The 14,850-nt window shown below is 34.1% G+C and overlaps 3 protein-coding genes across 3 annotated transcripts in view; 2 read left to right on the plus strand and 1 right to left on the minus strand.

Moving 5' to 3' along the window:
- LOC143352625 (icarapin-like) overlaps window positions 1–2,624 on the plus strand; it is a 49,895-nt gene extending 47,271 nt beyond the window's left edge. The window contains exons 3-4 of the mRNA XM_076785279.1: window positions 635–702; window positions 1,127–2,624. Of these exons, the coding sequence (XP_076641394.1) occupies window positions 635–702; window positions 1,127–1,414 (356 nt within the window). The 3' untranslated portion in view covers window positions 1,415–2,624. The remainder of the gene's footprint in view (window positions 1–634; window positions 703–1,126) is intronic.
- Window positions 2,625–3,801: 1,177 nt separating this feature from the next.
- On the plus strand, window positions 3,802–6,065 carry Syx5 (syntaxin 5). Its single transcript, XM_076785256.1, has 5 exons — window positions 3,802–4,363; window positions 4,764–5,020; window positions 5,121–5,312; window positions 5,386–5,507; window positions 5,619–6,065. The coding sequence occupies exons 1-5, from the start codon at window positions 3,994–3,996 to the stop codon at window positions 5,776–5,778; spliced, it is 1,101 nt and encodes a 366-aa protein (XP_076641371.1). The 5' UTR covers window positions 3,802–3,993; the 3' UTR covers window positions 5,779–6,065.
- A 342-nt stretch (window positions 6,066–6,407) lies between these two features.
- Tango1 (transport and golgi organization 1) lies at window positions 6,408–14,527 on the minus strand. The gene is made up of 19 exons (XM_076785255.1): window positions 14,319–14,527; window positions 14,088–14,221; window positions 12,707–13,924; window positions 11,449–12,598; window positions 11,265–11,345; window positions 11,077–11,156; window positions 10,871–11,005; window positions 10,667–10,783; window positions 10,508–10,585; window positions 10,206–10,430; window positions 9,841–10,008; window positions 9,520–9,739; window positions 9,310–9,448; window positions 9,137–9,226; window positions 8,952–9,048; window positions 8,751–8,874; window positions 7,718–8,230; window positions 6,965–7,024; window positions 6,408–6,910 (listed from the first exon to the last, which is right to left on the minus strand). The coding sequence occupies exons 1-18, from the start codon at window positions 14,440–14,442 to the stop codon at window positions 6,966–6,968; spliced, it is 4,752 nt and encodes a 1,583-aa protein (XP_076641370.1). The 5' UTR covers window positions 14,443–14,527; the 3' UTR covers window positions 6,408–6,910; window position 6,965.
- Window positions 14,528–14,850: the final 323 nt, after the last annotated feature.

Raw genomic sequence — 14,850 nt, forward strand, 5'->3', positions numbered from 1 at the left:
ACAGTAAAATAAACAATCTTATTCGAATGTTTGGCTCCCCAAATTTGTCTATAAAAATAATATTTCTATTAATACGTTTCATTGCTCTGTGTCAAAACTTTCATGGGTTATTTTACAAACACCAGGGTGAGGAACAACTTCAATTTATCAACTAGAAAATTCCTCACGATAAGAATAGAGTAGACACATCATTGACAGCTGATTTTATGCATTTCTGTCAAGAATGGGTAGCTGAAATTTTAAACAGTAGGAACATTAATCTAAAAGTATAGACGCATTACTTTTGTCCTGCTGGTACTAAAGAAACAAATTTTTATTTGGTACATTGTAATCGAAGAGAATGCTTATTTTGCATGAAGATCCGCAGTCCAGTCATTAATGTTTGTTACTATGCATGTTTCCTTGTATTTTAAAAATGTATAAGTACTATAAATGCATAAAGATTTGCAGTCCACTGATCATGATTTACTTTTTATTACCTGTATCATTCATCAAAGTAAACCGGCTATCCTACGCCATTGTAACGAATGATGCATAAGCGAATCGATACCTGGGAACGAACACCGTAGATTTCGTCCCTGTCCACTGCATTCTCGTCAGAATTTCTAATTTTTGATTCCTATATTCTTTCCAGATTTATTCAGGAGACTGATGCCATGGGGCACGAATCCCAACGCAACGTCCGCCACCTCTAATACCAAAGTGAGTAGCATATCACTATCATTATCAAACGCAGCGTTGACGTTCCGAGCAGCTGCGGTTGCGTTGTTACCACTTTTCCACTCGTATAAGAAGAGTATGCGAAAACGTTAAAGCTCTGAAACAAAAAAGTATACATTTAAGAAAAAGCTATTTTTTAAATGGAAAAATGACTTATGGGACGGCCTGTATTTGATCAGTAAATAATACAGTGAATTCTCCATTCTTCGGCGTCCAAGGCCTCTCGAGCTGCGTGGCCCCTCACGGGGAGTACCCCGCGGTAGTGGGGATAATTCCGCGACTTTTATCATCCAAACGTTGGCGACATATATAGAGAAATCACTGTATCCAGCTTCGAAATTTGTGCCCGGGTATCTATAGTTCTGAACGGTTGAAAATACGGAGTGTGCTTGATTCCTTTTTCTAGATCAGCGATGGACACATAGTGACCGTCAACGAGACTACGTATGCGGACGGTAACGACGAATTCGGGATTCGGATTCGCGTCCGCGTGATCGACGTGAAGCCCGTAAACGAAACGACCCTGCAAACCGAGGGAGAGCCAAATGCTGAAGCAACCACCTCGCCCACGGTCGCTGCAACCCAACCGACTTCCACTCAGGAGGAACGCACTGCACCTCCGAGGAGCGTGGAAACCCTCGAAGACTTCGACCAAGAAATACCGAAGAACCAAGTGGACACCCTCACCGCTTGAACCACTTAAATTATTCAAAAAACTCGAACGAAAATGATCGCAAAATTGAATCCGAAACATTAGCTTCTTCAAAACACGTTGGCCGCCGAGTACGGATAAACTCGAAGCAACTGATTTGATAAAACCTGTTAATTACCTTTACAAAAGGTTAGCCGAATATAAGCCGGACTTTCTCCCCAATTTTCTATTTCAGCGGAATTTTTTCAAAATACCAACGATTATGACGAATACTACGATTTACTTCCAAAGTTCTCCGTTCAGAGGATGAACGAATAAATAACTCGGATTCAATTTCGATGATACACGGTTAACTAATTAACCATTGCGTGTTAACAGAGCGTTGACTATCGTAGTATATTAGAAATGGTACATTATATACATATATATATATACATACGTTACCTAATAGTTATATGAAATGTTATGATGAAGCAACATTGTTATAACTTTTAAAAGTGTTTTTTTTTTTTTCGCGAATAATGGGAAGCAGGCTGTCTTCCTATGCAGCGTATTTTGTAAGATTAACCAGCATTACTGTATCCGTGAACCGAAAACAAAACGGCGATACTTAAGTTTAAACATCATTGTATCGATTGTATTTCGTACTTTAGATTTTTCTCCTAAATGCGTGTACCATGGCTTTATTTTATTAATAAGTGAGCACGATTGAAAAACATAAGATACGTCGTTTTACCAAACGGTCGCGGATATAGTTGCAGATTGTACTATCTTTAATATTCGACAGTGATATGTATTTATAAAACGAAGTGAGAAGCTCTTCCTACCTTGCGAAAAATAGCAACAAGTGCTATCAAATGTTTAAGATTTCTCTTCCACTCTCCTCCGTCTGGAACCTGTTCCTTTTTTTAACTTCTGGAGAATCCTGACAAGAATATGTAGTATATAACGAAAATTTTATATCAACAGTTTATTTCGTTCATACTGTCAACATATTTCATTTATATTCATAAATCCTCGAAAGGCATTTAGAAGCGTGTAAACGTAGTTTGAAATTTGAAACAAGCGTAAATACAGTTTAATATCGATCAACCTAAAAAATAGATAAACCGATTGCAGCTTCCGACTGAAAGAGGATTAAACTGAAAAATAGATTCTATTTTTGTATAACGCACGATGTATTTTTTCGCCTGAAAATTATTTTCCTATGAAAAATTTTAATATATTATAAATAAATTACTGTTGACATGAAGCTGTTGTCTTTATTTTTCATTGCGACGAGGTACTCTGATGATTCTGGAAAAGTTTTGTGTAATTATAAATCCCAATTCCGGATCATAATAAGCTGTAAAGATTTATCAGTTATGTACAGTTTTCGAAATGTATATCTTTTTTCTTAAGATTTTTGGAAGAGATCTTTTTTCAAATATTACGCGTGTGCGCTTTGCACATGCGCATTACATAGTCCGAATAACATCAGTGTGATTTCATCTACAATGACCCAAGGATGGAATGACGTTGCGGGAATTATGGATCGATAAAACCTAATCTACTATTAGAATACGATAATTTAAACGGAAGATCCTAAATTTAGAAAACAGTCTAAACCGGGAATTTCAAAAATAGGAAAGAACTTTTGACATATTATATTTTTGTATTTCAAATTGTCAATGGCACGAACCATAAAATACCAATTCCATTGCGCATGAATCTGCAAGTAGATACCTCTTGAACATAGCTTCAGAATTAACTTAGGAATAGTTAGTGACATCTTACGGTAATTATGTGTTGCTATTCAAAGTATTTAGTATCCACAGGATATCCCAAAAATGTTATACTCCCTTCAAAGGGGTGATGCCTGAAGTCATTTGAAGTAACTTTCTCCAAATCCAAAGGAGTTATTAATGAAACACACGGACCAATCAAAGTGCCGCTACAGCAGACGGATTCCGACTTGACCAACGCCAAAGAATCCGTCTGCTGTAGAGGCGCTCCGATTGGCCCGTGTTTTTCGTTAATAACTCCTTAAAAAATCCGCAGAGAAGTTTTCCGCAAAGGAAAAAGTTACTTCAAGTGACTTCAAGAATCATCCTTTCCAAGGAAGTACAACATTGTGGAACATCATGTATGAAAATAACTTTTTATTCATTAAATTGCTAAACCCCGTTTCTTACCGTATCGTATTTCAAATATTACCACATTTTTTAACGTTTCCAATTTTTCTGCAGTCTTTTACCTTTTTTATTCCACAAAACAAGGATATATAAATATCAATTTACTAATATAAGAAACACTGTCTGTATATAGATTCAAAATTTCGAAGAGTTTCGTCTCTGCTGTGTTTCTCTCTGTAGTGACATAACAGAATGCGAATCTAGTAACATTTCAGTTTATGTAAGCGTAGACCTTGTCGAGTGACGTTGTCGAGGCAGAAGGAGTGAGCATCACTGTGCGAAATAGATACACACGTAGATATAGGATATAGGTATTGGAGCTGTCATGTGGACGTGTCCCTTTCAATTTGTTGATAGCTTCAAAGGAAAGTTTTGAAAGTAGAAGTGGAGACGAGTTGTGTTTTTGGGATTGTAAAACCGTGAATACGTACAAAAGCTGAGAATGCAATGCCAGCACGTAGACGAAACGTTGGCTTAGAAGTAAACCATGATTTCGTGATCACAACCTCAAACAGTCCCTGGCAGGGCAGTACCATAAGTCCAAGAAAAAACAATGAAAGTGATTATTGTGATTTAACAGAGAACGAGAAACCAAAACCGAACACTGTACCAGCGACGATGACGTCGCGCGACAGGACTAATGAATTCGTTAACGCAATCCGAACAATGCAGAGCAGGACTGCCGCACGAACGGCGGTCGTGCAGAATCCTCGTCGTGCACGGCAATTACAAAGCTACTCGAATTTCATGATGATAGCTAAGAATATTGGGAAGAACATAGCGAGCACTTATACGAAATTAGAAAAACTTGCTCTATGTAAGATCCTAACGAACACCTAAGATTTTCACAATCAGAACATCCTAATGGACATCTTAATAACATATTGTACATTGATACAAGAACAAGGCCATAGAAAAAAAAAGTTTTAACATGAACATCTTCGTACAATCCATATTATATACTTTGGTTGCTTCTTACCTTGGAATTTGCTCAATTGTACCAATTAAATATTTAATAATATTGATTTGTAAGGTGTCGACTGTCTAGATTTGTATTATGTTGCTGTCTTCAAAGTAGATCTTGTATTACCTATGAATTAGATTGTATTAATCATATTACTATTCAAAATATGAAAAGAACTTGGATAATAGTAATGAATAGATATTATTTAAAAATATTTGAAAAGATTATTGATTTGTTATATTAATTGTTCTAGTGGCGAAAAGGAAGTCAATATTTAATGACAGACAAGTGGAAATTGAGGAGTTAACAAATATTATAAAGACAGACTTGAAGAATTTAAATTTTCAAATAGGAAAGCTACAGGAACTGAGCAAGAAGCAGCGAGATGCATTTGGTGCACGTCAAAGTCACCACATAGCCTCGCATTCTTCTTCAATTGTTATGGCCTTACAATCAAAATTGGCAAATATGTCAAATCATTTCAAGAGTGTACTAGAAGTACGTTCAGAGGTACGGTAAAAGAAATGGTAGAAAGCACGATCAGTGTGTAGCCAATATTGCACATAAAACAAAAGCTACTTGAATTCATTTAAATTGTTCTTACATACAGAATATGAGAGAAGAGCAAAGTAGAAGGCAGCAATTTACTCAGGGTTCTGTATCTACTATGCTACCTCCAAGCGTTGCTGGGAAGCAAGGATCACTATTGTATCAAGAACAAGATTCTCCCTCGTCTGTAACTATAGATTTAGAGCCAGCAATGGGACAGTTATCCCTGCAGCAAGCAATTCATGATGACACCGTAATATCTTTATTAAAATATAGTAGTAGATACTAGATATATTGTGACAATATTAAAACAGTTCATTTGTTAGGATGCATATGTTCAATCGAGAGCAGAAACAATGCAAAGCATTGAATCCACTATTGTTGAACTTGGTGGAATTTTTCAACAATTAGCGCACATGGTTAAAGAGCAGGAAGAAATGGTGGAAAGGTAAAAATAATACTTTTTTGCAAAAAAACTAACTAATACAACGAAATTTATGGTAACCATGGCTAAGTTGTTTAAATTTAAAATAACTCATGAAATTTCATTAAATTTCAGGATAGATAGCAATATTGAAGATACTGAATTAAATGTGGTAGCAGCACATGCAGAAATATTGAAGTATTTTCAATCTGTAACAAACAACAGGTGGTTAATGATAAAAATATTTGCAATCCTTATATTTTTCTTTATATTTTTTGTAGTGTTCTTGGCATAAAGTAATTGTTATATTATTATGCATATTTCTTCACGCAATTTTGTAGTTGACCATCCATATCCATTTCTTGTGATACAAGATGATTGAAAAGTAAGATAAATTTTTATAAAATTATGACTCATTAGTAATAGAATAATACTACATTTATTGCATTCCTTCACCTCTCTGTTCACTTGTGAATATTGTAAGTATTAATTATTATAAATATACATCAATGTAGACTGCCAGCTACATTGTTGCCTGTAAAATGTAAAAAGGAAACTGGGTAATAAATGTATAATTTTCAATGTGTGATAACTTTTATATAATATATTCAAAGTATTTGGTATAAATGTATATAGTTGATTATCTCGGAAATGGTTTAAGTTACAAAACGGTTTTTTATGGAATGTAAATGTTACAAGAAATTAAACTATTTAGTGCTAATAACTTTTTTTATACTTCAAACGCGCTATATATACACATTTAATGATCTTAGAAAAATATAAAATTTCATTTAAAAAACGAAACTTGTATCTTTAAAAGCTTTTGGACATAATTGTATACACTTATACCAGACATCTATTATATACATATAATGCAAGCTATATGCTACTTGTGTATACAAAAAATGGGATTATAAAACCAGATAATAATAAATTACGATTTATTTCAATTTTTTAAAATCTTATATAATAATTGTATTTAGTCTAAATTCGTATTACAATTTATTTTCTGCTTGATAACCAGCAAAACATGTAAGTTTTACACTTGAACAAAGTGTAAAATTGGTTATAACTAATAACAAAATTGATAAATCATGAGTTTCAGAGTAATCAGAGTTTCAGGTTTGAATAAAGAATTATACATATCTATATAAAGAAACATTTTTACAATCTGCTCTAGGTGGCTCAATACATTCTTAAACATTAATCAAATATAATATGTACAATTAGTTTTCCCTTCTCTTTCTTTATACAACAGTGATGAAATTTGATAGACACATTTATATCGACTAAATATGCACTTATCATATTTCACAAATAATATACCAAAATACATATGGTTTTATGTCGCAAAATAAATGCTAGTCTTTCTACTCGTTATCATGCACCACTGTTGATCATTTGAAAGATTTACAAATTAAATATCGGTTCCTACAGTATCAAATTTAGCGTAATATAATGGTTTGTAACAAAATAAAGCAGTTAAGCTTTGCTACTATGATGTGATTTGTCCAGTGATTCTCCTGAAGAATGTAAGGAACCTGTGAACAATAATATGTTATTCAAATCTTTTAAAATATTCTGTCTATTATTTACAGGTTTTAATATCAGAAAAAAATCTAAAAAATGTATTTAATGATTCTTGACGGTACGAAAAATTAAAAAATGAATAATATAATAATTTTAGTAATACACATTTTTTTAAAATATCGAAATCGACTTTAATAAAAATGTTATAAGAACGACGACTATATAAGTAAATAAACAGTATCTTTTTCGTTTGTTTGTGTACGAATAATTAAACTTTAACAAATTACTGGTATTATAAAAAAAAACAATGAAAAGACTCATAATTAGAGAATTCACTACTATAATACTTTTCCATTCATTAACACAAACACAGTAAGATTATCGCAATAAATTTGTTTAGATGAGACTCGATTACGATATTTTGTTTGTATGTATTATATTGTATATCAAAATAAGCTAAACAAAATCACTTTCAAAATTGTTCAGTCTAATGTACCATATTCATTTGCAACTATTTCCTTCCAAAGTACTCCAAAATTGTCTCACTTTAGAGAATCGCTTGCGTCCTTGCATGCACAACAAAAAGGGGGAGGAAAATAATTGAAGATAAAAAAGAATGAAAAAATTATTTCAAGTGGCGATGAAATGAACCGTTAATGGATCTGCCAGTTGCTCGTTGTCGCTTGGTCAATTTGTACACAAACCTTTGTGATTTCGTACACGTTCTCGTTGTAACAGATGGTAACCGGAATTGCGTAGAGGCGTCAGTGGTTCCTCCCCCCACGAATGCGCCGTTCCAAGGGGTGCTGGCATAATCGAACCAAGGGGAGGTGGAGGAGGACCAGGCATATGATCATTACCGAATGGAGGCGGTGGTATTCTGAGATTAGGAAAGGATGGAAGTAAATGCGGGGACATTGGTGGCGGAGAACCTGTGTTGTCGTACCTGCTGGAATTAGGAGGATGTAGAGGCATTGGTGGCGGTGAAGATAACCGACCACCCAATGGTGGTGGTCGTTGACTAATTTCATACGGTGGTACGTTCGATGCGTTTGGTAATGGGGGTGGTAAATACGGAGGAAACAGTGAGTGCAGATAGGAAGGCGGCGGCGGGGGAGGAACATTCGAGGAACCAGAAAACATTATAGGAGAGCTTGATGATTCTGCTCCTATGAATAACGGAGGTGACGTTGCCGTCTCTCCGTTTGCTTCCATGCCTGTTTGAAAATCAGTTTAAGAAAGTATAATTTTTGCTTAAACATTACGTTATGTTAGACTGCTTTTGTCGTTTGGGGGGTTGCATTAACAGTAGATCGACCTGAATATCTTTAGTCATCCTTGTTCTAAATATGTTATTAGTAGAAGTCTGCGAGAAACCGAAAATGTCGCGTCGAGGAGACGAGTCGGGTTCTCGAAAATTTTTTGATTCCCGAGAATATCTGAGAACCGGTCCCGATCCCGAATAAACTTCTCGACCCGTTCCGACCCACATTTTCGAGTTCTCGCACAGCTCTAATTATTAGTATATTTAGATCAACAAGTATCTACTTCTATAAATTTTACTAATACTAAATTTCAAGTAATTACAAAGAATAACACTAATGAAACCGACGAAAGAATAATACGTATAACTTTAAAGACTAGTATATGATAATAATAGTTGCTACTCAATGAAACTGTAGTATTAGAATAACGTATAACGAACATAGGATATAATCTTATAGTGTAAAGACTTACGATGTAATTTTGCCTCGGGATCTACATCATTAATATTCTTTTCTATGAGTGTAAGCCGGTTACGTAATTGGCCTGCTTCGACTTTGGACTCCTCTAGACGACGTTCGACTTGGCGTGCCTTTATCTTTAAATGTAAATGATTAAGAGATTAAACAAGTATCAGATTACAACCCAATGTAAGATAATGTACTAAATTTTTACCCATTGTTCGCGTGCTTTTGTCTCAATTATAGAAATTTGATTCTCATATTCTCTTTCTTGGTCTAATATTTCCCGTTTCAACATTTCGATTTGTTGCCTAAAATTCAGTCAAAAATATAAGTCAATTATAATAATGAAATAATTGTTTCGTGACTGTTTATTATGATTAATTTATCGAGACTTACTTGTAATTTTGTATTTCAGATTGCATTGTTTGTATTCGTTCTACAGTGGATACAACTTCACCCTGTTGTTGTAACCAAACAGATTCTTCCCTATAACGATAATGTTGTATATTAACTAAGACCATATATAGCGGATTTTATGGAATGTAACAATGAAAATGATTTTGTAGTACTTTTGTCTTTGAGCCTCTTTCTCTTTAAAGAAATTTGATAACACTTCGAGACGAGTCTCTGCATCTTTTTTCTCCTTCTCTGCTGCTTTGGCTTGTTCGCTTAAGGTAGACACTTCTTCCTTGATAACTTTCATGTGTTCTGAAATGTAAAAAGAGTACAATTGAATATCTCTTGCATCACGTAAAGTGTGCATGCAAAAAGAAAAGTACCTTCTAATAAATTGTGGGCACCCTCAACTTCAGTCAATCGTATTTTTAATTCGTTTCGTTCTTCAAGTAAAGATTTCGCTTCTGCTTTAATGTGAGTTACATTATACAACTTGTCCAGATCCACGTTAGAATTTGATTGATTTATAACATCCATAAGATCTTGAGTTACCATTTCTTTGCGTTCCAATTGTTTTTGTAAGGCTACTTTTTCGTTAGAAATCTGTAAACAAACGGAGATAAAGAAATTATGTATGGTATTCTTATATTTAATCAATTAGTACTTTTTATATGTTGCCAATAACTATATTATTGTAAACTTACGTCCTTGATTTGTATCTCTAATTCCTGAACCTTATCAGTCAACGTCTGCTGTATACTATTCTTACTTTCCACTTCAAGTTTTAAGTTTTCTGTTATTCGAATAAGCTCGACTTCGAGTTCTTCACATTTCTTTTTAAAGGATGCTAATTCTGACGATAAAGATTCATTCTGCAAAATAGTTGATGTTAGACTACGTATAACTTAAAATTATAATATTTATCTTATAGAATTCATACAATCACAAACCTCAAGTTTATCAAACTCAAGCTGCGAATAAATTTACATTTCATAAAATAAATTTGAACGTGTCTTGTGTCAAGAAAAACCAGAGACATTTTACATCTAATTTATAAATTAACACATACCTCTTGAGTCTTTAAGTTAAGAGCACTTGTTAAAGATTCGTTTGCAGCTTGTTGAGCATTTAATCGTGTTTGAAGATCCTCTACTGACTGAGCTAATGGATTATCTTCGCTATCCGAAGAAAGAACTTCGCGTAGCATTCTCTCTAATTCTAAGCCCGCTTCGGTAGCGCTTTCTAAATCTCTCTCCAGCAAAGCAACTTGATCTTCCAACTCTGCTTTTGAATTCTATAAAAAGACACGGAAATATTCTGAATGATCTACTTTCTGAGTTATAGATATTCGGATAAATTTAAATGTTTTACCTGAGAAGCTTCCAAGTCGGCTTTCAAAGAAAGAACCATTTCATTGGAACCGAATGATTCGTCTTCGATACAAGTCAACTGAAATGTATATTTTTGGACTAGTAAAATTCTCCAACATATAATTGCTACAACTTATACAAGAGGGATATATTTTATTACCTTATCCTTGGTTATTTTCAAATTTTCTTTTAGCATTGAACCTTCTTTAGTAGAGACGAGTAAATCCTTCTCAAGTTTATTGATTTTAGCTATTAGTTGTCCATCTCTCCTCATATTCTATAAAAATAAGTAATTTATTACACATGTCCTTTAAATTAATTCATTTACATTCTAAATAATTTTTATACAATACGCGCGTAGTACCTCAATATAATAGTATCCTAAAGAAAATGTAAGTGTTGCAGTAGCAGTAATAATTAAATACACAAACGTCATCCAATAATTGCTTACTATATTTAGGCTACCTATTATATTTTCCATCTTTTCGGAAGTTTCATCCTGAAATAATTAATAAAATAAAGCATCAAGGTATATAAGTACATGTAATGTTAAAACTAATAAATGCTTACATTATCAATTAAATTATTTTCAGAATCAACTTCGGTGGAACACTCAACATTGTCAGCTGCACAGACCTCGGGAGAAGAAACTGATACAAATTTCATAAAGATTAGTAATAACTTTTTAAAAGTACAGCATGCAGCACTGATACTAAATTTTAATGGTTCGTATGATATACCTTGTATTTTATACCCACTTTTTTCTGATGTTATTTCTTCTGCAGATATTGTATCAACTTCGTGCTTAAGTAAAGTTTCGCTTTTGGGATGTTCAGTTTCTTCAATTTTCGCAGTTTCTATTTAATGTAAACATAAAAGTACATTTAATTAGTATCGTACTATAACTTTGTTCAAAACCTGTACTAAGTATTAAATATTTACCTATCTCATTGGAGTCTTCTGTATGTGCATTCAATAAATTTCTGTTACGAAATTCATTAATGCTTGCCACATTTTCTGATAAATTAGGGTACTCATTTAACACATGTGGTGTTTCAGCAGAATCAGAAATGTCATATAAATTTCTAACTTGCTCGAGTATATCAGTTTTTACAGAGGTTTCTGATTCAATTGCATTTGCGTTTTCATTACTATCATTTTGATTTTCATATTTTACATCTGCTTCGATCTTTTTCTGCAATTCTTTACTGTCCTCTTCTTTACCAGTGGCAATTGCTGTATCTTCCTCATTAACTTGAGTATCTTGAAAATTACTATTTATTTCAACATTTTCGGATTGATTTTTTGGATCTGGCTGATGCGAAGCAGTGTCAAAATTGATGTTAGAACTTTGTTCACCTATATTTCTATCAATATTGAGAGAGGCTAATTCTGTTGAACTGTTTACATCTTTTTCTTTTGGTAAAGGTACATCATGTTTAGTATCAAGGATGGTTGAATTACTTTCAGAAACATTACTGTTTTCCTCTAATTTAGCTTGTGTAGCTTCAAACTGGCCATTCTCCATGAAATCGACATACTCTGTACTAGTAGGCTCAGTAACGTTTAAAGCAATTTTTGGATCTATTTCAGAACTGAAAACTGAAACTGTCGGAACTGAGTCTGTATGACCAGTTTCATGTGATACAGTGACTGTGGTACTTGCAACAGTAGTCTTCAAGATATTCTTAGTTTGCTCTTCTCCACTATCATTTGATGTGGATACATGTAGATTATTATCAACAGAATGTTGTTCTTGTAACTTTACATCTTGTACCTCAGAAACAGTTTCTTCTTTTGATACCTTTACATCCTGCACTTCAGAAACAGTTTGTTCTTTTGATAATTGAGCATTTTGGGTCTCAGGAGGATCTTGTACCTTTGCTCCCTTTACATCTAGTTCCTCTTCTACCTTTAAATCTTGCTCCTTTGATACCTTCACATCTTGTACCTCAGAAACAGATTGCTCTTTTGACAAATGTACGTCTTGGGTCTCAGGAGGAACTTGTTCCTTTGCTTCCTTTACATCTGGTTCCTTTGCTTCCTTCACATCTGGTTCCTTTTCTCCCTTTACATCTTGTTCCTTTGTTACCTTTACATCTTGTACCTCAGAAACAGATTGTTCTTTTGACAATTGAACATCTTGGGCCTCAGAAGGAACTTGTTCCTTTGCTCCCTTTACATCTGGTTCCTCTTCTACCTTTACATCTTGTTCCTTTGATACCTTTACATCTTGCTCCTTTGATACCTTCACATCTTGTACCTCAGAAACAGATTGCTCTTTTGACAATTGAACGTCTTGGGTCTCAGGAGGAACTTGTTCCTTTGCTTCCTTTACATCTGGTTCCTTTTCTCCCTTTACATCTTGTTCCTTTGTTACCTTTACATCTTGCTCCTTTGCTACCTTCACATTTTGCTCCTTTGATACCTTCACATCTTGTTCCTTTGCTACCTTTACATCTTTTACCTCAGAAACAGATTGCTCTTTTGACAATTGAACGTCTTGGGCCTCAGAAGGAACTTGTTCCTTTGCTACCTTTACATCTGGTTCTTTTTCTACCTTTACATCTTGCTCCTTTGCTACCTTTACATGTGGTGCCTCTGCTACCTTTACATCTTGTTCCTTTGATACCTTTACATCTTGTACCTCAGAAACAGATTGCTCTTTTGACAATTTAACATCTTGTGTCTTAGTATCAGCTTGTTCTTTTAGTGTCTCAACATCTTGTACCTCAGAAACCGATTGTTCCTTTGACAACTGTACATCTTGTACCTCAGGAGTAGTTTCCTTTTCTACTGTTTTTATATCCTCACCTGTTGCCTTAAACAAATTTATGATATCAGCACCTATCTTCAGTGATGGAATTTTCATTCCAATTATATCTGCTAATGTTTTGTCATAACTTTTTACAACATCGTTAGTGTTATCATTCTGAGAAATGGTTGGTTCACTATCTTCTTCTTTCCCATTTAAAATTTTTTGTGATGACTTGTCATCTTTTGCAAAAATATTTGTTTTATCATTTTCTCTATTGGAATCTACTTTTAAATTAACAACTGTATCTTCTTTATTTGGCACCACTGCATTTTGTGGAACTTCTGTTGCAGAAATTTGAGTAGAAGTTTTAGTAGGATTTAAATGTAATGTTGTACCCTCTATAACTTCATATGTAGGTGTTACATTGTTTGGCAGTTCTTTCGGAGATTTTACATCTATAGCTGTTGGAACACTCGAAGTTTCAACATTCTCTGCGATAGGCTTTAACTTATCAGTAACCTTCTTATGTTCAAATTTCTTATTAGATTTAGTAGTATTATTAAGTGGAGATTCAACAGGTACTTCATGCTTCAAATGCTTTTGAAAAACTTTATGTTCTCTCAAAAGAGATTTTGGTACATAACCACGTTTACCATTTATCTACAATTAAAAAGAACTTATGATATCACTTTTACATACTTAAATTTTCATTGTATGTACTTATACTTTACTTGTATGTATAGAAATTAAATAAAAATTTATACGCATTTAAAAAATACTTTCTATAATATTAAGATAAAAATGAATAAATAGTTGAATATACCTCTACTCCCCACAAATCCTTTCTAGTGCCTGCTTCTTTACTGTAAACCTTGACTAATACATTTATATCAAATGACAGCATCCCATCGTTTGGTGCATTATATTTGACCGTTGTTTTAGCCAAAGAAATGGGTTCTACATAAAACATATCATTAAATAACTTAAGTGGATTTATAAAAGGAATGCGGTGTAAATTAAATACATATTGAAGTTAAAATATGGCTTCAATTACCCGAACAGTCACGGTCATAACATAATCGTTTGTCCGATAATGTAGACCAACACTGTGGTATTGCACTAAGTATTATTGCAAAAAGTAGAAGTACTACATTAATAATTCGATTTACTTTCATCATATTTTTACTATTGCAAAGTTCCACATCACTACTAACATATCATGACACAATCTCGGACGCACATTTCAGCCGTGAAGTATTTAATAAGAAGAGAGTAAATTGGATCATAAAGTGACGAAACCACAGACGAGATATATAAGGATAGACATAACACCTAATGGATCTTCGTGTTCCGGGTCTGACTTACCGACACGATCTTTTACCACAGACGAGGTATAGGCAGAGAGGATAGGAGAGTGCTCACGCCCGGGTTTTCGGCGTTCCCGATATAGTGCTGACATCTGCTCAGCCTTAGCATGGCACAGAACCGGGTCGTCTTTCCTGGAACAGAACCGGGCAGCCGACGAGATATTTAGAAAGACTGCCAGCCCCCGTGTTAATTCGAATACGTTCGTCGGAGAATGTAAC

Source organism: Halictus rubicundus, chromosome 3 (genome assembly GCF_050948215.1).
Source record: "Halictus rubicundus isolate RS-2024b chromosome 3, iyHalRubi1_principal, whole genome shotgun sequence".
NCBI classification, from domain to species: domain Eukaryota; kingdom Metazoa; phylum Arthropoda; class Insecta; order Hymenoptera; family Halictidae; genus Halictus; species Halictus rubicundus.

Coding starts and splice junctions, on each gene's coding strand:
- Syx5 (XM_076785256.1), top strand. CDS start 3,994: ATGCCAGCACGTAGACGAAACGTTGGCTTAGAAGTAAACCATGATTTC. Junction 4,364..4,763: donor ATTAGAAAAACTTGCTCTAT/GTAAGATCCTAA, acceptor TAATTGTTCTAG/TGGCGAAAAGGAAGTCAATA. Junction 5,313..5,385: donor AAGCAATTCATGATGACACC/GTAATATCTTTA, acceptor TTCATTTGTTAG/GATGCATATGTTCAATCGAG.
- Tango1 (XM_076785255.1), bottom strand. CDS start 14,442: ATGATGAAAGTAAATCGAATTATTAATGTAGTACTTCTACTTTTTGCA. Junction 13,925..14,087: donor AGGATTTGTGGGGAGTAGAG/GTATATTCAACT, acceptor TTTTAATTGTAG/ATAAATGGTAAACGTGGTTA. Junction 11,006..11,076: donor AAAATAATTTAATTGATAAT/GTAAGCATTTAT, acceptor TAATTATTTCAG/GATGAAACTTCCGAAAAGAT.